The sequence below is a fragment of the Osmerus mordax genome, chromosome 22 (genome assembly GCF_038355195.1).
Source record: "Osmerus mordax isolate fOsmMor3 chromosome 22, fOsmMor3.pri, whole genome shotgun sequence".
In the NCBI taxonomy this organism is placed as follows: Eukaryota; Metazoa; Chordata; class Actinopteri; order Osmeriformes; family Osmeridae; genus Osmerus; species Osmerus mordax.
In genome coordinates, this window is record NC_090071.1 from 12,316,297 (window position 1) to 12,338,740 (window position 22,444).

Below are 22,444 nucleotides of genomic sequence, written 5' to 3' on the forward strand. Positions count from 1 at the left end.
AACAGTTTCATATGTACGGTCAGTGTCAGGCTGAGGCCAGGATCACCCAACGAGGAACACTCAAACTCCTTCCTCGTTCTTCATACTAGAGGTGGGGGGAGGTGGGGGAGGTGTGTAATGACTTAACCCCGTGAGTGGGCCTCCCTTCTCCCATCCCTTTCACCCCTCCATCCCTCGCTCGGTCCCCTTCCCTCTCTCCCTCGTCATCAATCAGACATTCTTCCTGGCCGGTCTTTGACATGTCTCGTGGGGATGTGCTGGGTTAGGGGCCTCCCTCTGTCCTGACATGTGCTCTGAGATCCCTTTTCTCTCTCTCTCTCTGCTCTATCTGTCCCCTTTCCCTTCTGTTGTATTCATCCTCCCCTTTCTCTCTCTCTCTCTCTCTCTCTCTCTCTCTCTCTCTCTCTCTCTCTCTCTCTCTCTCTCTCTCTATCTCTATCTCTATCTCTATCTCTCTCTCTCTCTCTCTCCTGTTCTGTCTATCATTTTCTCCTCTCTCTCTCTTTCTCTCTCTCTCTCTCTCTCTCTCTCTCTCTCTCTCTCTCTCTCTCTTCTCTTCTGCCTCCTTTCACCAGCATCCTCCTGTTCTCTCCCTCCTATCTGTTTCTCCTGTTCTCCTGTCTTTTCCTCTTTCTTGCTCTCTCTCTCTCCTCTTTCTGACCCATTTCTCTCACTTGTTTTCTCCTCCTTCTTTGGTCATCATTCATAAAGTAACTCACCATTGAGCTTGAGCTCTGGTGCATCGTACTTCCTATTTGGCCACAATCCCCAACATCATGTGTGGAGGAAACCAAGTGCATCACCTCATTACTACCATCCCTACAGTCAAACACAGTGGTGTCTGCATCATGCTGTGCGGTTTTTCTGTGACAGGGACTAGTCAGGATAGAGGGAAAGATGCATGCTGAAAAATACAGTATAGTTTTAGGGGGGGGGTCACGGTTATAATGAGTGTGAGTGTTAAGGGTTGTGCTTAGGAGTTCTGGACAGTTTTAGGGTTAGGTTTAGAGTTCAGGTTCGGTTTTTGGTTTAAGGTCAGGGTTAAGGTTAAGTTTAAGGTTGGGGTTAGGGAAAACAAGATTTAGAATTCAACAGAATTTTAAGTTCCCGCAAGAATAGCAATGCAAACTTTGTATGTGTGTGTGTGATTGCATGTTCTCTGAGGGGACACACTCACTAAATTATGTGAGGGAGGAGCCACTGTCAGAAAGAGATTTAGATTAACCAATGAAAGGTCCTCATTCACAACAGCTCTGCCTCTAGTGCGTGTGCTTGTGTGTGTGTGTGTGTGTGTGTGTGTGAAGTAGAAGGAAGAGAGGGATGGAAAGAGAGAGAGAGAGATTGTGCAGAGGGCCAAACGAGAGAGTCCGGAACATATCTAGGAGGAGGAGGGTGAGAAACGGAGTGTGTGTGGACAGAGTGTGTGTGTCAACTCATGCCTAGCAGACTGGATTTAACTGTCGATCAGCCAAATAGAAGGAGGGCTTGGTAACTACTGCTCCGAGAACACACTGCAGTTCTGGGACTATTCCGGACTATATTTGGCGTACCGTCATCACACTGACTGTGCTCCCAGAGACCCAGAGGAGAAACAGGGAGAAGTGACTGGCAGTTGAAGCCTCCAGGATGTCTCGGAACCACGCAGGGCTGGCTCTGCTATTCCTGCTGGTTCTCAGCCCCGTCCACCTGGAGGCCTGGTTCTGGTCCAAGAATCCGGGGCCAACTCAGGTACCCACGGAAGAGCCAGAGGCTGGAGGAAGAGGAGAAGATGAGAACCTGGCTGGAGTCGGGGCTGAGATCATCAACGTGGCCAGCGGCATCAGTAAGTTTGTGCAGGCATGGGATGAGAACCCAGAACCAGCGGGTGCTGACGAACGACTAGGAGGAACGGACCCGACCACACCAGGAAGCAGGCAGGATACGGGTAATTCGAGCACAACAGAGCAGGCTGGCACGGGATCGGGTGTGGGATCAGAGACAGGTTTATTAGTTTCAGGATCTGTGTCCAGAGTGGTGCCTAGTTTTGGGTCGAGTTCAGAGTCAGGGATCAGCATAGATTCTGAGGAAGATAGCTTGATCCTCCCCACAAATATAAGAGAGAGGGCGGGTTCACAAATCCAAGAGCGGGAGGAGTCTGACTCGTCGGTTCACCCACAATGCCTCCCCGTGCCCACTGATTGGCCTATCTGCTCTGGCAAGAAGGGAAAGTCTTTCTCTCTGCCCAACTTTCTCAACCACACCTCCATAGATGAGGTGGCGGCTGTCGCTCACAAGTGGGCGTGGCTAGCGAAAGCCGGGTGTCACCATGGGGCTGAGTGGTTCCTCTGCCTCCTCCTCGCCCCTCAGTGTCCTCCCCCTGGCAAGCTGCCCCGCCAGGTAACCCCTCGCCAGGCAGCTCCACCCCAGATGGCCCCTCACCCTCTCCTACCCTGCCGTAGCTTCTGCCACATCCTCCAAGACAGTTGCTGGGCGGTCCTGGATGAGGGTCTACTTCCTGTGGCGTGTCACTCCCTCCCTGAGCAGGATCAGGAGCGGCGCCGTCCGACGTGCGTTTCCGTTAGTAACCGCAAAGGTAAACGGGAGCGGGTTAGAATGCATCCGTCACCCTGAGATACATTCTCAACCCGTGGGTCTCATGTCTGCAGTCTGTGTGCGATCTGTTGTGTTGCTTGTGTTCATGTACATATATGTGTGTGTCTGTACCTACTGTATATAATAGTGATTGTGTGAATGTGATTCTGAGCATGTGTGTTGGTACATGTGCGTTTGCAGTAGCTCACCTTTGTGGCGTAGCCACCGCAATCTGCGTTCTTGCTGTTTGTCCAAACCACGTATGGGCTGAAGCTTGTCGCCACTCGTCGCTTGTGCCGTTGTCATGACATTGCGATCGCTGCTCTGCACGTGCTCAGTGAGGTCGACTGGAACCATTAGCGTTACCCTCACCAGAAATACACCAGCTGACAGAGCCGTGCTTCATGTCACAGAGAACGCTACCGAGGTCCACTGTTGCACATAGGGATGCTGGCATGTTGCACTGTATTTGGTACAGTTTCATTAATATTATAAAATAGGCTCCTGAGAAAAGCTGTTAAGAAAAACTCTGAATTCTTAGCCTGGAGTGAATTAGAATAACATGCAGGGTGAAAAGAAATAACTTTTTAAATTATTATTTAGGTCTCTGGGGGATTTAATTGCAGGGGTATTCCTTTAAAGACCGATGCAGAAGAATATAATTTGCAATGTTCAGAATTCTATACTTTGAGGTCTAGTGTCAAGCAGGCAGGAGACACTCTGTTACTTACACACAAACAAAGATACACGCACACACATGCACTCTCTCATACACACACCTCCCTGTAAAACAAGCGTTTATTGAGCACACACACACTCACATTCCCACACAGGAAAGTATATCTATAAAACTTGCTATATTTATCCAAATGTCTACTTATCCCAATGAGTCTCGTTAGTGTCACATAGTTTATGATGTGTTGTGCTGTGAGGATTCTTAGACTGTACACACTGTCACCAAATAGGGTGCTTGTTTAGGTAACCTTTTAGCTTGAACATATACCCTCCTTGAACATTTATAGAGTCAAATTTTGGAGGATGTAAGTATTGAGCTGAATGTTGTCATCCTTAAGCATGTATATGCTGTGTCTGTGTGCATGTGTGTGTATTTGATGGACAGAAAGATTGTAAGTGAAAATGAAACCGAAAAAAGGAAAAAAAGGTGACAAAAGAGAGCAAAATCTTGAAACAAAGATCCTGTCGGGCAGATCCTTTAATGAAGCTCATTGTGCTACAGGAGGTGTGTTTGTATGTGTGTGTGTGTTTGCGAGTGTGTGTGTGTGTTTCCAGATCCTGTTGACATCACTTCTCCATATGTTCTAGTGTGTTTATGGAACACTGTACTGAGTCTGACTGTCAGCACTCCATTCCCTACTGGGGCAGGTCCTGCACATGGCCAGAGTTACAGACACCCATACAGATGCAGAAGCACACACGCTCAAGTACACTCACGCACCCTCACGGGCTCCCAGACTCTCAGTCACATGGCCATCCCCAGGCTATCTTAGGAAGCCCACATGCATCTCTAGAGGTCTTGGTCTCTGTGTGGGCCTCGATCAGACAGGAGGATCAGCAGCGACAGGCTGGGAGACGGCTGGACAGTCTCCAGGGGAACAATACCCCCATCTCATCCTGTCCAGGGGGGGGTCTTGAGGTTGAGGGGGGGCAGGGTGCCGGTAGGACATGCTTGAGAGGCAGGGGGAGATCTGCTCTGGAGGAAGAGTGTGGCAATTGTGCCCTTCTGCCAGGGAAAAAGAACGAGGGTGTCATTGCGTGCCCCGCCAGAACAAGGAACCATCAGATTGGTGTCCAGACAGGCCTGCTCAGAATCTTCCCCAAGGGTCAGAGGTCACGCCCACTGTTCTGTGTTTGCCGCCATGGAAACTATTAAAAGAGAATGTAAGGCGGTTAAATCACCAGTTGGTCATGTGAAGATTAACAGAGAAAGACATGAAGGGGGGAGGTGGAAAGAGAGAGAGGAGGGAGGGTTGGGGGATGGAAAAGGACATGGATGTGGGAGAGACGAAAGGGAGAGAGAGAAAGAGAGAGAGAGAACATATGGAGAGAACAGGGAAGTGAGAGAGAGCATTGTGTGGAAGAGGAGTTAACCATGGTGCACCAGGATAGGTTCATCTGGGTTCTCTACTGGGTGGGAGTCATGGAATTCCTGGTCTGAGTGAAGCCTCTCAGCATCACATACAATGGTCCCACAGCTGTCTAGCTGTCTGTAGCAGGATGATAGGCTGTCACATGGTGTCACCCACAAGTGCAACTGATTGATTTGCTTCCTACTGTAATCGAGATATTTATGTTACTGAGATGTCATGTAGCACTGTAATATCATTTATTGTCTACCATGCCTGGTAGCTAAGTTGTGGTTACTCTGTGATGTGGCAGGGAAACACAGTCCATTCCGTGACTCTGACCATCAAAATACTTTAGAACTATCCATTTCTGATCCTTGATCTCCTGCTGTATTTTATTTATGCACTATTTGTACGTTGCCTTGAAAAAAGCGTCTTCTAAATGAATAAAATGTAACGTAACACCATGCAGGCATGGTGTGCCAGACAGAGAGACATTTTAGTGCCATTTGGAGAGTATTAATCTGACTGTAGTGTTTTGCAGCGCTGACACATCAAACAGCAATGCAGAGTTCAATTCCCCCTCGATGTCCAAGTATGGGCAAGCTCTCCCAACCCAACTCTCCCTCACATACAGTACTGTAAGTGTGTGTTCTGTGCCTTGGGGAACCAGCTCTACTTCAGTGATAAGTTGTTGCAGCACAAACGTCAATCTGAAACTCAACTCAAGGGAAGCGAACTGCAGGTCAGTCTAAGTAATTAAAGCACAGACAAGGTCAAAATAGTGTTGGAGGAGTGTTGATATTTGTTGAGGTTTGGCGATCTTAGTAAATCGAGAATCTTTTGTTTGAGTGTTCCCATTAACATGGTTAAAGAGACAGTGTTGAAAGAGGCCATCTTAAAATCTTTGGCCTGAGCGGTCCCATTAGCATGTACTATAGGGTTCTACCCAGCTGCCAACCAGGCCCAAATGGGCAGATTACATTGGAGAGGCCTGGTGTGTGTTCTCTCTATGATCTCTCTGTCATATTTAATTGCCCATGGACTCGGTGGTGCCAAACATGAATTAAGGGCTGACCTAAGAACAAAGAGCTGTGAACGTGACAGCTGCTTCACCTCTGTCAGCAGTGTTAACTGACGGGGCTGGAGTTCTGGCCCAGTTCACACACACACACACACACGCACACACACACACATGCACACACACACATTCACACATACACACACTCATTATTCGGAAGCAGTCAACCCACTAAGTGCTCTTCCATAGGGATCACAGCTGGGGGTTTCCATAGTTGAACCCATTGACTTTTTAGCATCGGAGACAGGTGGTTTTCTCTTAGTGATAGATACTGGATGTATGTGTATTTTAACGATTTTAGTTCAGATGGTTTAAATATATTGTAAGGATTTTCAGTTCAATCTACTAAACTCCTACTGCTGAATCCTCATTTTGGTACATATGCAGCACATGTTAAAGCACTGCAACATCCATTTTGGCTGGAATGCTTCTATCACATCTGTAATCTCTGCATGCAAAGCTCCTCCTGAACAGCTGTGATTGGTTACAGTCTGCGAGTGGTCGTTAGCTCGTGTCCCTAGCCAATCAGGATGTTTCAACTGGCAAGCCCTGTTGGCTGAGAGCAGGCATTAGGGACCTTGGCTTGGAGGAACTCACTGAATTCCAATGTGGTTCCCCGTTCCCATGGACACACGCACACATTAACACACACACACACACACATACACACACACACACACACACACACTCACCAGTCTCTGGAAGCACAGTCAGTTACACTTATGCGCACATACATGGGCACACATGCTGACTCACACAAACTATGTTTCATTCATTCATGAATTATTTTTGCTTTTTTCATTCAAATTTGTCAAAGTGTAACTTGATTGCAAGTTATCCTTATACACAGCTCTCAGCTGTGTCTGTGTTGTCAGATTGACCAATAGCAGGTGCATTAACATGAGATCCTGACTCCCACTCAACCCGATACCCTTTCTAATTGGCTGAAATCCCTGAGGATCTTTGGCTAAGCTTTAGTTGACGTATAGATTCAGAAAACATAACATAATAAGGCTTTGTGTAGGTCTGTGTGTGTGAGTGTGTGTGCACAGTATGTATGTGTGTGTGTGTGTTTGTAGTGAGAGCAACAGTCTGGTGTTGGTGTGTGAAAACATATGTTTTGAATTATCCTGTGGTCCCTCTTGTGCCAGCTCATGTTGTCCAGTTAAGTGTTTACTTCCGTAGCCTGGGACTCACATCCCGAAAGTCAGGAACAACCCAGAGAATTTCTCTCTCTGTACCAGGGGTGTAAACATTTTAACATGTTTTTTTGGCGTCCTGAGATCCTGCATCAATGTGATTATGTTTTCTAATGTCCATGATGGTGTAACTGGTGGGTAGCTGTCAGTTTTGGCTGCCCAATAAAGACCTCAAATAAAAATCTCTCTCACACACCCGCACACATATCACACCCACTGTGTAATGGAACAAATGATAGAGGATTACTGATAGATCTAATGACCCGGAAGAGGATCCGGTCTCGTTCTATCTGTCCCTGGACAGCCCTGTTCTGTCTATGGAGAAGCGTTTGGTTCCCTGGAGGTGTAATTTCATGTGAACATTATGGGTCTCTAGTAGCTCTTGCATGTTTCCTTGCAGGCTATTTTAGTGTATGGGAACTGGGACTCTCTGCAGTGTTTCCGTGCAATGGTAATTAGAGGCAGACCAGGCCTCAGAGGGATGGAAACTTCCAGCAGAAGACTGGAGATGTAGACATTGTCTGGAGATGTAGACATTGTCTGGAGATGTAGACATTGTCTGGAGACACAGACATAGTCTGGAGATATGGAGTTTGTCTGGAGATATGGAGATTGTCTGGAGATGTAGACATATTCTAGAGATATGGAGTTAGTGTGGAGATACAGACATAGTCTGGAGATACAGACATTGTCTGGAGATGTAGACATCGTCTGGAGATGTGGAGTTAGTCTGGAGATACAGACATTATCTCTAGATGTAGACATATTCTAGAGATACAATAGTCTGGAGAATTAGAGTTATTCTGCAGATGTAGATATAGTCTGGAGTTAGTCAATAGAGACTACTAAAATGCATAAAAAGATATTCTGTGACATATGTGAATCATAGCAACTACTTGAATCCTAACCAGGTGGTTATTTTTCGTTACTCATTGACCAAGTGTCCCTTCCAGTCAGAACTGTATTTTCAGGATACCTTTCTATAAATACATAGTATTAGAGGTTAACATTTAATTTATAATTTAATTTATGCTAGGGTAGGATTGTGGTTAGGCCAGGTGGTCTTGGCTGAGAAACTAACCAACTGACAGGGCTGCCTAACTTGCTGCAATTGCACTCTGACCTTTGACCTTGCTGCTCTATGCCCTCCGTGACTGATCCCTGTGATCTGAGCTGACCAAACGAGTAAAAACGAATGACAAAGTTATAAATAAATGAATATTGTCAATTATTGCTTTGCTTTATGACATACCTCAGTGTCAACAGATCAATATACACAGTATGGTAAAAGGATGTGGACATCTGACCCTTGCAACTATATGAGCTTGTTAGACATCCCTCCAAAACCATGGGCATCATGGAAATGCCAACCCCCTTCCCCACCTCGTCCCCCACAGAATTTGACATGTATACCATTGGCCATATACATATCAATATTTCAGCTTATTAAACGGTTTGGATGTTGCCCCTCCCTACCAAGTCATAGATGATTTTCATGATCCTTAGTTTTCACGAACCAACCAGAGTACTTCCTCCGTGTGAGTCCTGACACCTGGTCTTCTCCCCTTCTCCCCCTAACCTTAACCCTTGCAGAGGAGAACGGCATGTCGCTGCTTCAGCTGATTGGTGACCCGCCCCCTGATGAGATCACCAGGATCTATGGCCCAGGTGGTGCCCTGGCATATGTGTTCGGCCCCGACGCTGCGGCGGGCCAACCCGCCTTGGCCCACTTCTCCAACCCCTTCTACCGCCACTTCTCGCTGCTCTTCCACGTGAAGCCCGACGCCGCCAAGCCCGCCGTGTTGTTCTCCATCACAGACCATTTCCAGAAGTTCATGTATGTGGGCGTGAAGCTAAGCACCGTGGAGAGGGGCAGGCAGAGGCTGCTGTTCTTCTACACCGAGCCTGACTCTGACGCCTCGTACCAGGCTGCCAGCTTCGACCTGCCCCCCCTGGTGGGCACCTGGACCCGGTTCTCACTGGCTGTTACTGACGACCAAGTAAATCCTTTTTTTTATTTTTTATTCTGATCTAAACTCAGTTAGAATAAATGGCAAGGATGGACAGTAGTTTGGCTGGAGACAGCTATGGGCTTTTTACAGTTTCTGCCGAAAGATTGCCAACGAGAGAGGGAGAACGGTCAAGAGAGTTTCAGGCCAGGAATCAGGACCAACCGTGGGATTAGAATCATGTACTCTTGGTATTAATCCGTGTATGTTTTTACTCTGTACCCTGCACAGGTGTCTTTCTACGCGGGCTGTGATGCGACACCCCAGGTGGTGAAGTTTGAGCGCTCACCTGACGACATGGAGCTGGACGGGAAGGCAGGCGTCTTTGTGGGTCAGGCTGGCGGGGCCGACCCTGACAGGTTCCTGGTACGGTGTCCATGTTGTGTGTGTGTGCATGTGCGCGTTTAAGAGTAAATCTTGTTTAATGGTCCCCTTAGGGGCTTCAGCAAGGTATGTGTCCGGGTCACTGCCACCAGAGTCCGTTGATGACCCTCCCCTCCGCAAATCTATTAACTGACTTTTCAACTCTGACCCTGCAGCAAATCAGTGAACCATCTGACCACATGTGATGGTCACATGGAATTTGACCTATGCCGACCATTTGTGTGTGTCGGGGGGATTTTTGCCAGAAGGCAGCTTCAAATGAATTTGTTTTATTATTTCATTCATTGTAATTTCTCATACCTCAGGAATCAATCTTTGACACCATAGATCATTTTTCATCCAATCATACTTTCCCCATGAGATCACATGGTAAATTAATTATACAGCATGTCAACCCTTTGTCTACCCTCAGTACCAGCAGTCTGACAGTAGCAGAACTCTTCCAGACCTGCTCCAGAACCAGTCTAAAAGAGAGAGGCAGGCACAGCTGTTGTTGTTCTAGCCAACATGATGGAGTGTTCTCTTCCTATTATTTTTGTTATTCTTTCCATCTCCTGAAGAAGCAGAGTGTTGGTGTGTGTGTGTGTGTGTGGGGGGGGGGGGGTTATGTAATTTCAGAACAGCTGAAATTCCAGGTTTTGGCATTACTAAATCCACATATGATACACAGTATATTCCAAAATGTGTTAATTTCGTGTTTGTGTACACATCTGTAAAATAATCTTTGTGTTAAATACAGTATGTGTGTGTGTGTGTGTGTTTTTTTGCATGTGTGTGTGCGTGTGTGTTTGTCTGTGTGTCCGTCCTATAGGGAGCAATAGCTGACCTGAAAGTTGTGGGGAACCCTTCAGCAGCTGAAAGACTCTGTGAAGACGACGACGATTCTGATGCTGTGAGTGTTTACATGTTGTTTACTCGTTGTTTAAATGTCGTTCAGCTGGTTATGCGCCTGACGGCTAGAATGGATACTGCTTTCAGAATTCAGATATTTGTCTAATTAAATCAACAACTCTCTCTCAGGCCTCTGGAGACTACGGTAGTGGAGCAGGAGATGGATCAAAGACTGACCAAACAAAGGTATCTCTTTTTTCATATTATATGAATACGAATAATATGAATATGGATGTATATATAGCTGTTCTTCTTCTCCTTTGGTCAAATACTGTCAAATACTCTCTGTGTAATTGATTTACCTCACCCACTCCAAATTGCAGTAATGGAACAATCAAAAAATGTAATTAACCTCATGTATCTATGCTGACAGGTCTCTTCCTCATCCCCCAAGCCTGTCCCAGAGCCCCCTCTGACATCATCAAAGGGAGCCAAGGTCACAGAGACAGGTGGGTGGATATGTGCTGTTTCTGATGACATATTCCATGACTGCATTAGTTAGTGTATGGAATTTTCCATGGTGGCAATGTTAGAACCAACTTGTACAGAAGGTTGTTAAGTTCACCTCGCCTCCAAAGCCAACACAAACTCTTGTTGAAACAATCTGTCCAACAGGTATACGCTCATAAACCTACCAGTCTAGACTTGAAAAGCTCTCTCTCTGTCCCTCTCTTATTCTCCCTCCGCTGAACACTATCTCCCCCTTGTGGACAATACAGTATAATGCACTTTTCTTTGCCAGGGAATGCCGTTGAACTTTGTGTTAGTGATAAAGCAGATACTGACAGATATAGGTTTGTTTTATTGTGTTAAGTGTACACATTGTATACATTTGTTTGTTGTTGTTCTTGTTATTGTTGACACCAGCTGGCAGGAACCGTCAGCCTTCAGTAGGGTCCAGAACCCCCTACCCAGGTCCCCAAGGTGGGTGACCAACCAGAGCAGCCAGGACCGGATCACTAGCCCTCTAAATACGTGTTGATTGGTTTTCTGCTCCCGGTGACTATGAGCCATCCTACACCTGATAGGATGAGCCGATTGGACAGTCACAGATTTCCGTTGCTCGCTGTATGTCTCTGCTCATACTGAGCCGCGTGCATGCCTTGTGTCGTGGCTCTGGGGCCTGGTCTTGTTTTCTGGGTATCAGAAATTGATTGGGGGTGGGATGAGGCACAGTGTCGAGGAGAACGATGGTTTGGATTTGAGGAGATTGCTTGGTGTGCTCGTCCTCGCTGACTGACGATGAAGATAATGGTGGCAGTAATGGCGGTGGGGCAGCTGCTGCTGGTGTTGATGATGATGATGTTTATGACAAAGATAATAAGGAGGATGATAAGGATGTGATGATTGTGATTAAGGAAGATATAGCAGACGTCTCCACCGGTTTCCTCTGTCTGTGTCTCCACCAAGGCCCCTCTGGTGGGAGGGGGGAGAAGGGGGACAGAGGAGAGAAGGGAAGCAGAGGGGACCAGGGCTCCCCGGGGCCGAAGGGTGACTCAGGGACACGTTTCAGCTCTGGATCTGGCTCCTTATCCCAGGGTGGAGGAGAACGAGGAGAGAAGGTAGGGTTCTCCACAAAGGCATGCTTCCTGTGTGTGTGTGTGGGTCCGTCTATGTGATTGAAAACAGTTGCTGCCTTTCTATGTCCGCCTGATTTTCATGTGTCTTTTTCTCTTTTGTCCAACAGGGAGACAGAGGCATTAAGGTTGGTTTGATTTAGTGTACATTCATTACAGTTGATGTTAGTGTCTAACGGCTCTTCATTCACCTTATTAAGAGCTGCATGTTGCAATACTATTTGCTAACACTTTCAAGTATGTGCTGTGCACTTCATATCAGTGAAATCAATAGATCAGTTCCATATAAACCAATTGTTTGCTATATGAAATACTTAAGGTAAATAATCACTGACCAATATCTGCCCATCTCCCCTCAGGGAGCCTCAGGGTTTGGATACCCTGGAAACAAGGGTGATCGTGGCTCCCCAGGTTCCCCCGGCCCCCCTGGGCCACCTGGCTCAGCCGCCCAGGTAGTGAGGCTGGGGGATGGGTCAGTGGTTCAGCCGATACCCGGGCCCCAAGGGCCGATGGGACCGCCAGGGGTGGAGGGAACACAAGGACCGCCTGGACCAGAGGGAGAAGCAGTGAGTAGCCATCTTAGATTTGGTCTAGAGTTTGAACTGTAGCAATCTTTGATCTGAGTTGGAGGGAGAAATAGTCCGTAGCCATTTTGTATTTGTTCTAGAGCGAGAAGCATCCATTTTGTGTTAATAATATGTATATATGAACATCTCAATGCATCTTATTCTCAGGGTGACCCAGGAGAAGATGGGAAAACAGTGAGTATTATTTTACAAAACTCACTTCATACTTTTTTTTAACAGTTTGTCACTGTCGTGGTGGTCAGTTGTGCTACGTTTCTCACCACTTCACAAACCTCCTTTTCCACCTCCTCCTCTTCCTCTCAGGGCCCAGCTGGACCGAGAGGTTTCCCAGGAACACCAGGAATCCCTGGAATCAAAGGACCCAAGGTAAAGCAGGGCAAATAGATGGATTAACATACAGAGTTTTCTGGATTTCATTCACTGGGTTTGTCTTAAGTCCTTTGGATAGATAGGTTTGTGTCTTCTGGTGACTGCTTGACCCTTGTGTCTCTGTCAGGGAGATCGTGGGGAGGGTCACCCAGGCCTCCGCGGGCCCCCCGGTCCACCTGGCCCCCCAGGACCCGCCACAGGAGATCACCCTGTGAGTCAGACAGTCAATGGTCTTCATACTGTGACCATTCAACTAATTGATCAATCAAAATATCAGTCTATCAATTACAATATACTGTACATTCACAGTTTACTGTTCAACATTGTATGCCTGACAGGTTTGATTTTAACGTACTTTTGATAAGTAACGTACAGTACTTACGTAACGCATTTCAACCCACCTTCCTTTGTCTTCCTGTGTCTGTCTTCTACACAGACGTTTGTGGACATGGAAGGTTCTGGGTTCCCTGATCTGGAGAGGTTTAGGGTATGTCCAAACTGACGTCTAACTGTTATATTCAGGCGTTACATTAAATTGGAGATATTCTAAATTTGAAATGGCTTCTGGCCTCTCTTACACTTGTCATCTCAAATCATCTCAAATCAACGACTAACCATACTTTTTACAGTCAAACTTGTGTTGACCCTGACCTGACATGTGTATCCAGGGTTCTCCTGGTCTTCCTGGCCCCCCTGGCCCCCCAGGCGGACCGTGTTCAAGCACAGGTGCCCCGGGAACCAGTGGACAGGTTGCCTTTGGCCCCCCCGGTCCATCGGGACAGGATGGGGTCCCAGGGAGACCGGTAAGAACTTCCTTTCCATTCTAACTCTGTCTTTCTCTGTCTTTTAGTCTGTTTATACTCACATCCCATCACGTGTTAAGGTGTATTTTGTAATATACATTTTAGGAACTGTTTAAACATCACACCAGCAGATTGACTGATGTATAGTACACTGGGAAAAATACCATTTCAAAGATAAGATTAAAAAAAACGATCAATACAAGAAGTTCTTAGCTTGTAATAAGTGGATACATCTGCCAATGGAACAAATGAAAATGTGCTTCTTCAGATTTCTTATTCTTTCTTAAGACATCTTAAACAAAATACAAACACTTGAAAACTTGTTTCATCTGAGATATGACTCCAAACAAGATGTTTTCAAGACTCTTACTTCTTCACCTAACAAGATGCAGTGTCTAAAACAAGTCCTTATATCTCACTGAAATGTTCCTTGTTAGGGGATTGTGTCTTATTTTAAGAACATTTTACTAGAGATTTGACATGTACTCTTGGTAAGATTTAGATTTTTTGAAGTGTAGGTATTTATTGATTGTTGATGGATTCTGTTTCAGGGTTCCCCAGGGCCACCAGGTAGACCAGGTGCTCCTGGACCAAGAGGAGAGAGGGTGAGAGAGTGTGTCACTGTCTGCTTCTTTGACTGCCTAACTGTCTCTCTTTCTCTGATTTTGATCTATTTTAGCCTCTATTTTGTCTTCAACTAAGCGTCTCCCTAACTCTCTCCCCATCTCCTTCATCCATAGGGAGAGTCTGGTATTGGCCTACCAGGGGCGGTGGGAGCGAAGGTGAGATTTGGGATCAATCCAGAGCCGCATTTCGGCTGTGATGGTCTCACTCACAATTGAGCAGCCACGTTCACTGTTCACTCTATAGCAGATCTAGTCAGTGTGTTTCTATATGTGTGTGTGTGAATATTCGATTGAGCAGATCTAAGGAATAATCAAATCAAAATTGTATGTGTACAAGTAATACTTTTTACATTCTCTTGTCACAAAAGGCTTAACCGTTGCTTACAGATAAACCCTGATATGCAACCGAAACACAATTCAGAGACAGAATTTTTAGAGCAGGTCTTGGGAACAGGTCTGTATTGAGCAGATCTGGTGAATGTGTTTATATAGAGCAGATCTGGGGACAGTCTTTCTTCAGCAGGCAAATCTAGTATGTGTTGCTTCTGCCGCTCATATGTTACACTGTGTCCCTGATGCTGATTTTGTTCTAGCAAAGCTCCTACTCTACCAGCGACTTTTTCTCCGGTTTGGTGTCTTACTTTAGCCCCTCCTCATCCTCCGGTGATGGGTACCAGGTACTGGTTCTGCTGGGCTTTTCTCTTCACCCCTGCTGGGTCCCTCTCATGGCTGCTCTGCATGTTGACCTGATACCCTGTCGGGCTGTTTGTCTGGCTGTGAATCTGTCTGGGTGTCTGACTGTATTTCTAACTGTGTTTCTGACCTCTGCATCTGAGTGTTGTCTGTGTCTGTGGGTCTGAATGTGCTTCAGGATGCGTTTGGATTCACAATGACTTCTCAGAGCCAGTTGGTTTAAACGGTGGAATGACACAGAATATATTCATCAATGTGGATGCATAGATGCATACAAATTCTCACTCTCTCTCTACTACCCAAGTGTCTCTGACCTCCTGTGTCTGGACCTCTAGGGTTCTCAGGGCAGTTCTGGTGTGGAAGGTACCCCAGGGGTGGGGGGCCGAGCTGGGCTACCTGGACCTATGGGGCCTGTTGGACCTCCAGGGCCCCCGGGACCCCCTGGACCACCTTACCGTGTGGGCACTGTAAGGATTATCATTAATCTACATGGATGGATGGATGGATGAAGGGGTGGATAGATGGATGGATGGATATATTGGCAAATGAATAATGCTGTCTCCAGGTCATATATTGACCAGGAGTCAATGTCAACGTGTATTCATTTTCTTTTTGCAGCACAACATGGAAGGTTCCAGTGTGGTCAGTGGTGCTCAAGGAGTGATCGGAATACCAGGACCCCAGGTATCTGTCTAGTGTCACACATACAGCACACACACACACACGCACACACACACACTTAGTCATTAGACAACTGCTGTGTTTCAGGGTCCGCCTGGTGTTGCTGGTCTGCCGGTAGGAACCCATTAAACCCATTGAACCCATCAAACGTGCTTTATGACAACATTTGCAATTACCTAGAGACTGTTACTGATCCTCTCTCCTCCCCTTCCTCATTAGGGAAGACCTGGATTCCCGGGGATTTCAGGGGAGAAGGGAAGTGAAGGACAGAGAGGCCGGGATGGGACTCCTGGATTAGATGGATTCCCAGGAAAATGGGTAGGAGTAATCTAGCTTTCCTAGTCCCACTGCCTGAGATTATCATGGGAGGCTGTGTTTTTCATGAACTCTCGTCGCTTCCAACAGGGCGAAAAGGGAGAAAGAGGAGTGAAAGGGGATGTGGTAAGTTCATATTTGCTGAGCATCAATTTTATAAACATAAAACTAATTTTTTTACAGATTAAGACTAATTCAAGACATGATCTTATTGTCAATAGACAATTCTTGATTGTCCACTTGGACAAATGGGGCTATTTTTGGGGATAGATTCTCTCTTCAGAGATACTGTGAGAGGGCTGTTGTAGAATGAGGGATGTGCTGTCTCTGCCCTGCTCTGTGCGTTTGGTGTTGTAGGGTTTGCCTGGACGGGCGGGAGGACCTCCCGGGCCCCCTGGCTCCCCCGGCCCCCCAGGAGAGATCATCTACAGAACCTCAGACAATGTGAGTATAGCTACGCATGCACAGATATATACACACACACACACACACACACGCACCTACTCACCTGTGTTTTGGTCTCTCTGAAGTACGATGGAGTATATTCCAGTGGAGGACAGCAGGTAAGAATCCATTCAGCACTCATTCATGCTTTTGTATTGTTTTCGTCACTGTGGTGCTCAATGATGATAAATGACAATGCATTGTGACACCTGTTATCTCTGTCAGGCTGGAGTTGGTGTCCCTGGTAGAGCAGGTTTCCCAGTAAGTATTAGCACATTTGAACCAACCAATCCCAAACGTTGTGTACTGTGTATTATCAGCTGTTGCAATGCTTAATATACACACATATTGTCGCTCTCTCTCCCCCCTTCTCTTGCCTATCTCTCTCAGTCTCTCTCTCTCTGACTCATATACACACCCTTCACTTCTCCCCATCACAGAGAGTTTGATAATAACTCAAATACCTTTCATGTTACTACTGATAACATGTCTGTGTTTTTCAACAGGGGCCCGCGGGACCCAAGGGAGACAGAGGGGAGCCGGGACAGCCTGGCTATGATTCTAAGGTACAGCAGGGGCTGGATTTGACCATAATCGGAATATAATCGTAAAACCTAGCCTTGTCAGATTTAGTCTAGTTTAATTAGCCTATCCTAGGTTGGCTTAGTTTATTTTATTTTGTCTTCATTCGGTTTATGTTGGCACATGATATATCTTATCTTATCTTAGCCTAGCCTCCCCAGCCTAGTATATCCTCAGCTAGCCTGGCCTAGCCTCTGACATGGTTTCTACTGCACCTCCCCAGGGCCAGAAGGGGGAGCCTGGTGTGATCCAGGACAGTAATGGAATACCCCGCTATCTCGGGGGAACCGCAGGAGAACGGGTGAGAAGCACCTGTTTTCTGTAAGGCGAAGACAAATTATTGTACTGTATTACTTTACTTTACTTTACTTTACTTTACTTTGTGTGTGTGTGTGTGTGTGTGTGTGTGTGTGTGTGTGTGTGTGTGTGTGTGTGTGTGTGTGTGTGTGTGTGTGTGTGTGTGTGTGTGTGTGTGTGTGTGTGTGTGTGTGTGTGTGTGTAGGGAGAGAGTGGCCCCCCTGGACCTGAAGGACCTCCTGTAAGTACTGAGGTGTTATCTTCACATGTTGTGTTCATTTCTTCTACAAGCACACTACACTCTCAAACAATCTCTGAAGCAGCACTATTGAATGTTCAGCCAGTGTCCTTTATCTACCAAAACTCTTCTCTGTGGGATTGGCCAAGCAGGATGTAGGTATTGTGATAGTTCTCACTAGGCGTCTTTTGGTTGTGTTCCTGTAGGGTTTGCCTGGTACTAATGGACTAAAGGGAGAGATAGGAATTCCTGGTCGACCAGTGAGTAAACTACACTTCCTACATACAGACCATTTATTTAATACCTATCAATAATGTATTATAAAAATATTGTGTCAAGTTTCCATTTAAATAATTACTTGAATTGATATCAACTGTACCATTGGAACCATTTGGGTTGGAAGTTGGAATTATTGACATAAATTCTGTACATTTCAAAACACAGTCTTCTGATGACAGTTGTTACAGTACATGTTCATACATTATGTCTTCCTTCGTGTTGGTCATCATACAGGCTACTGGTGTGGTTGTATATTGTCGATAGTTTTATGTAATTCTGTGTGGGTTGTAGGGTCGTCCGGGACTCAATGGTGACAGGGGAGAGAAAGGCGACTCAGGTTCTGGTACAGGATACGGTTACCCAGTAAGTATGGCCCCTTCGATTGGTAAGTTCATGTGGTAAAGTTGCTGTGATTGGACGGTTGCCACAGGTCTTAAACACTCAGCAGGAAGTACACCTCATTGTCAGAGATTGATCAAAGATGAGCCCAGGGAAATCTAAATGCCTTGCATTATGACTGAACTTATCTGAAAAGGAGGTCTTGATGCAGGGCTGAGTATGAATTTAAAATGTGTGTACACTTGAAGTACAACTTCACCCACTACTCTTCAAGTATAAATGAGACATTATAATTCCGATACTAATGTGTTTGTGTTTGTCTCCTAGGGTCTTCCTGGCCCCCCAGGTCCCCCTGGCCCCCCTGGCCCTGCTGTGTCTGCGGAGGGGGTCAGTAATAACAAACAACATCTGCTCTGCTGCTATCTTCACAACTCTGACAGCAGGGATGCAATGAGAGATACATTCAACCATTGTTTTAATCTTTGTACTGTATCTCATGGTGGTTTACTCCAAAATTTGAAAAACGAATGTCCGAGACAGTGGAAACACTATCCCCTCATGGGAAAATTCAGCAAAATCACACAAAAACAACCAACATTATATACAATGTTGCCTTCTCCCAAGCAGTTTTGGGAAAAAATACAATTTGAACCTGCCTGCTAGAAAAAAGATGAAATGCACTGCAACAGTGACATGTGCAAGTTAATATACATATATGTTGATTGACATCATTTTTTTCCTTGCATTTTCTTCTTTTTCCAGAGGTATGGTGATATTTCACAGTATTATCCGGGTGAGTCTGCTGCTCATGGCCAGTGTGTGACAGACCTACAGTACTACTGTATACTAACACAAACACACAATGTGTAAGATTCATAGGCCTAGTAGATAATGTTGGAAAAGGTCTGGACCACGGTATTGATAGGCTCAGTAATGATAAATGTTGTCTCTAAAATGTAACGTAAAAGTTAAACTAGAACTAGTACTGTACATAGGGTTTGTGTACTGCAGATAAATGGCGAGTGCTTATATAGTGATCTGGTCACTCTTTTTCACCAGTCTCTAAAGGAGACAAAGGAGACAGAGGACTTCCAGGAATACCTGGGACACCAGGTAAACACACACACACACACACACTAAGTGGTGTGGAGAGTACCACAAGTATATTGTTCCATATTGCAGTTTGTCAATATGATATCTCCATCCCAGGGCTTACCTCCAACTTTGACATCTACACCTTCAAGGTAAGCATCAGCCACAGTACCTTGGCCTCCTCATAACTTCTTTTTGTATTCAGAATTCAAGCATTTAAGTACGCCCATGTGCACAGTTACAAAATACATAAAAAGAAGAATAACAATATACACATAGAAGATACTCAATAGCAGCTATGATTATCAAAATGAATGAAGTTAATGACTGCTCTTGAAAATTTAACACATAATAAATGAACAAATGTATAAATACTGTTTTATAAAAGCTGAGTATTTGAGCTACAAGATTTGATTGCGGCTTTATAAGCAGAGACGATACAGGAAGTCTGTCATAGCCATGTCTGGTCCATTTTTACTACAACAACCTATTGCGGAAGGTGAAAGGATAATTAGCTGAATTTAAAGTGAACCCGAATTAATCGAGCATTGCGTGATTGGCAAGATCCTTTAGCACAGCGCGACAGAGGTTTTCTCGTGACGGTGTCATTTACATCATTAATTTGTTGGAACCACATTAAAGTACATGACATTAAAGAGGCGAAACAAAATAATTATGAAAATATGAAAAAACAAAAACATATAGACCTATCCTACTATAATAAGCGATCAATCTTTCGTGGTAATTTAATTTGTTTGCTACTTTTTGCCAGCCCTCTCTCCTGGATTTTGCAGACTTTGAAGTGTTCCCTGGCGTTCTGATTAAATCTTCAAATTCTGAGAAACCTTAGACTCTGAGCTCTAAGGCTTAGAGCAAGCTCTTGCTCTGTTTGGCTCTGTTGCGGAAAAAAACGAGGCGCTCTTTTTGGCTATGGTGAGCGGCCAATAGCAGCGTTGCTGATCAAGGTTTCTACAATCGATACATACCCTCTTTTAAACAATTATCCCACACAACTCAGTCCAGCTATACCAATCCTAAACAACAGGGGTGTTCGAAGAACCTAATTAGTCAGCTCATGATGAGCAAGATGATGTCATCTTGGATGTGTCATTTGATCTCGGATGTAATAAGCGACGTACGAAGAACGGACCCCAGATGGCTGAGTGTTATGTGTTCTATGTCACCAGAACGAGATGAAGGGGGAGACAGGCATGAAGGGGGAGAAGGGGGAGACAGGCGGGGGAGGGGGCTACTATGACCCTCGCTATGGCTACAGTGGAGGACAGGGATCTCCAGGACCACCGGTAAACCAGAACAACAATTATTTATGCATTTGTCTTTTGTATTCAGTTGGTTGAAAACATAATATCAGGAGCTGCTGAGCCAATCGTGTTCTTATGACCGATGGTCTGTCCTCAGGGCCCCATGGGGGAGTCAGTCATCGGGCCTCCAGGCCCCCAGGGCCCTCCAGGTGTCCCAGGGAGAGGCTATGAAGGGCAGCCTGGGATCCCTGGACTACCTGGACCCCCAGGTCCTCCAGGATCAGCTCTGCCTGGGGCCTACAGACCCTTACAGAGTGAGCTGTGATCACAAGCACACACACAGACACACATTGGAAAGTTACACACACGCAAACATTGCACACTGTATGCGCACACGCATTTAAATCACGCCTGCACACAGACATTGATCTGGCACACACAGGTGAACAATCGTTACACAAACACACACAAGCGTATACACACAAACACATCTATGTCTAATGCGGTGACTACTCCTCTTTCCTATTCCAGGCATTAGTATCCCAGGTCCCCCAGGGCCTCCTGGCCCTCCTGGGAACCCTGGCTCCACTAATGGGGTGAGTTAGTTACAACTCTGTCGGATGGATGGATAGATGGATGGATAAACAGATGTTTCCATGCATGGGCGGATGTATGGGAGTAATTATCTTGTATCTGTCTCCTAGGTGACAGTGCTGCGTTCGTATGACACCATGGCAGCCACGGCCAGAAGGCAGGCGGAAGGGACCCTGGTATACGTTCTGGACCAGACCGATCTCTACCTCAGGGTCAGGGACGGTGTCAGGCAAATACAGGTACGCACACACACACACACACAAACTGTAAGTCACACGCCATAAAACCCACACATACACTCACACTTAAACACACATCAAACTAAAGGTAGTGTACATGCAGGTGCCAAATACTGCATATACAATTCATTTTATATTAATGCATATATATATATATATATATTACATGCAATGGTGTTTTTGCTTCTCTGTTGCAGCTTGGAGGCTACATCCCTCTGCCCCCTGATCAGGTGAGCCCTTTAAATAGCACCACCACATTACACACAACATTCATATGCCATACCACCACATTAAAAACAACATTCATACTATATACCACCACATATACAATTTTACCATACACCATCACATTACACACAACATTCATCATCATAAACAATCTTGGTTTCCAGGGTAACGAGGTAGCTGCTGTGGAGCCCCCCCCTGTGGTCCACTACGCCCCAGACCAGCCCCCACACTCTGGGACACACCTCTCCTACGGTGAACGGGCCACTGAGGGACCCCTCACACAGGGAGAGGGCCAGTTCCCGGTGCTACCCGACCCACGGTACCCCAACCCAGAAAACCCAGAGACAGGATACCCAGAGACAAGATACCCTTCACAACCAGACACTAGATACCCATCCCAGCCAGACCCTAGGCACCCCTCCCATGCAGACCCCAGGTACCCCTCCCCCACTGACCCACGCTATCCTAGCTACTCGGACCGGTACCATACGGACAGCAGGCAGCCAGCCCAACCTGCTCAGCCCGAATCCCCCCACTACCCTCCACGCTACCCAGTGACACCCCCAAAGAGACGCCCCGAGCCCCAGACCCCCATCCACGACCACACCGCTGGGCAGGCAGTGAGTAGACGACAGACACCTCAAGCATCACCTGCTCAACCACAGGCCATTTTGTGGAAGCCATTTTGTTCTAACAGTATAATTTTTTTCCACCCCCTACAGCTTCATCTTATTGCTCTAAATGCCCCCCAAACGGGTACCATGAGGGGCATTCGTGGGGCAGACTTCCTGTGCTTCAACCAGGCACGGGCAATAGGCATGAAAGGAACGTTCCGGGCTTTCCTGTCATCCAGATTGCAGGACCTACACAGCATTGTCCGTGTGTCGGACCGCGACCGCATACCCATTGTGAACCTCAAGGTACAGGCGTCCAAACTGAAGTATCTGTAATAAAACACTGTTTAGGTTTGTTACAGTTGA

At 46.2% G+C, this 22,444-nt stretch overlaps 1 protein-coding gene across 5 annotated transcripts in view; it reads left to right on the top strand.

Annotated features, from left to right (window-relative positions):
* col18a1b (collagen type XVIII alpha 1 chain b) overlaps positions 1–22,444 on the top strand; it is a 39,813-nt gene that overhangs the window by 14,711 nt on the left and 2,658 nt on the right. The window contains exons 1-42 of one of the 5 annotated variants that reach the window (XM_067259982.1): positions 1,396–2,572; positions 8,529–8,935; positions 9,176–9,310; positions 10,140–10,220; positions 10,349–10,405; positions 10,593–10,668; positions 11,087–11,143; positions 11,630–11,781; positions 11,907–11,924; positions 12,156–12,362; positions 12,531–12,557; positions 12,687–12,749; positions 12,880–12,963; positions 13,189–13,239; positions 13,421–13,555; positions 14,107–14,160; positions 14,296–14,337; positions 14,775–14,858; positions 15,210–15,341; positions 15,493–15,558; positions 15,643–15,669; positions 15,775–15,873; positions 15,961–15,996; positions 16,228–16,314; positions 16,401–16,433; positions 16,540–16,575; positions 16,821–16,880; positions 17,120–17,197; positions 17,399–17,434; positions 17,638–17,691; positions 18,002–18,073; positions 18,377–18,436; positions 18,812–18,842; positions 19,109–19,162; positions 19,259–19,293; positions 20,329–20,445; positions 20,561–20,717; positions 20,935–20,999; positions 21,108–21,236; positions 21,434–21,466; positions 21,629–22,084; positions 22,187–22,384. In XM_067259982.1, the coding sequence (XP_067116083.1) occupies positions 1,627–2,572; positions 8,529–8,935; positions 9,176–9,310; positions 10,140–10,220; positions 10,349–10,405; positions 10,593–10,668; positions 11,087–11,143; positions 11,630–11,781; positions 11,907–11,924; positions 12,156–12,362; positions 12,531–12,557; positions 12,687–12,749; positions 12,880–12,963; positions 13,189–13,239; positions 13,421–13,555; positions 14,107–14,160; positions 14,296–14,337; positions 14,775–14,858; positions 15,210–15,341; positions 15,493–15,558; positions 15,643–15,669; positions 15,775–15,873; positions 15,961–15,996; positions 16,228–16,314; positions 16,401–16,433; positions 16,540–16,575; positions 16,821–16,880; positions 17,120–17,197; positions 17,399–17,434; positions 17,638–17,691; positions 18,002–18,073; positions 18,377–18,436; positions 18,812–18,842; positions 19,109–19,162; positions 19,259–19,293; positions 20,329–20,445; positions 20,561–20,717; positions 20,935–20,999; positions 21,108–21,236; positions 21,434–21,466; positions 21,629–22,084; positions 22,187–22,384 (4,827 nt within the window). In that variant the 5' untranslated portion in view covers positions 1,396–1,626. Of the gene's footprint in view, positions 1–1,395; positions 2,573–8,528; positions 8,936–9,175; positions 9,311–10,139; positions 10,221–10,348; positions 10,406–10,592; positions 10,669–11,086; positions 11,144–11,629; positions 11,782–11,906; positions 11,925–12,155; positions 12,363–12,530; positions 12,558–12,686; positions 12,750–12,879; positions 12,964–13,188; positions 13,240–13,420; positions 13,556–14,106; positions 14,161–14,295; positions 14,338–14,774; positions 14,859–15,209; positions 15,342–15,492; positions 15,559–15,642; positions 15,670–15,774; positions 15,874–15,960; positions 15,997–16,227; positions 16,315–16,400; positions 16,434–16,539; positions 16,576–16,820; positions 16,881–17,119; positions 17,198–17,398; positions 17,435–17,637; positions 17,692–18,001; positions 18,074–18,376; positions 18,437–18,811; positions 18,843–19,108; positions 19,163–19,258; positions 19,294–20,328; positions 20,446–20,560; positions 20,718–20,934; positions 21,000–21,107; positions 21,237–21,433; positions 21,467–21,628; positions 22,085–22,186; positions 22,385–22,444 lie in introns of those variants that run through there. The other 4 variants (XM_067259984.1, XM_067259985.1, XM_067259983.1 and 1 more) reach the window with 4 other exon arrangements.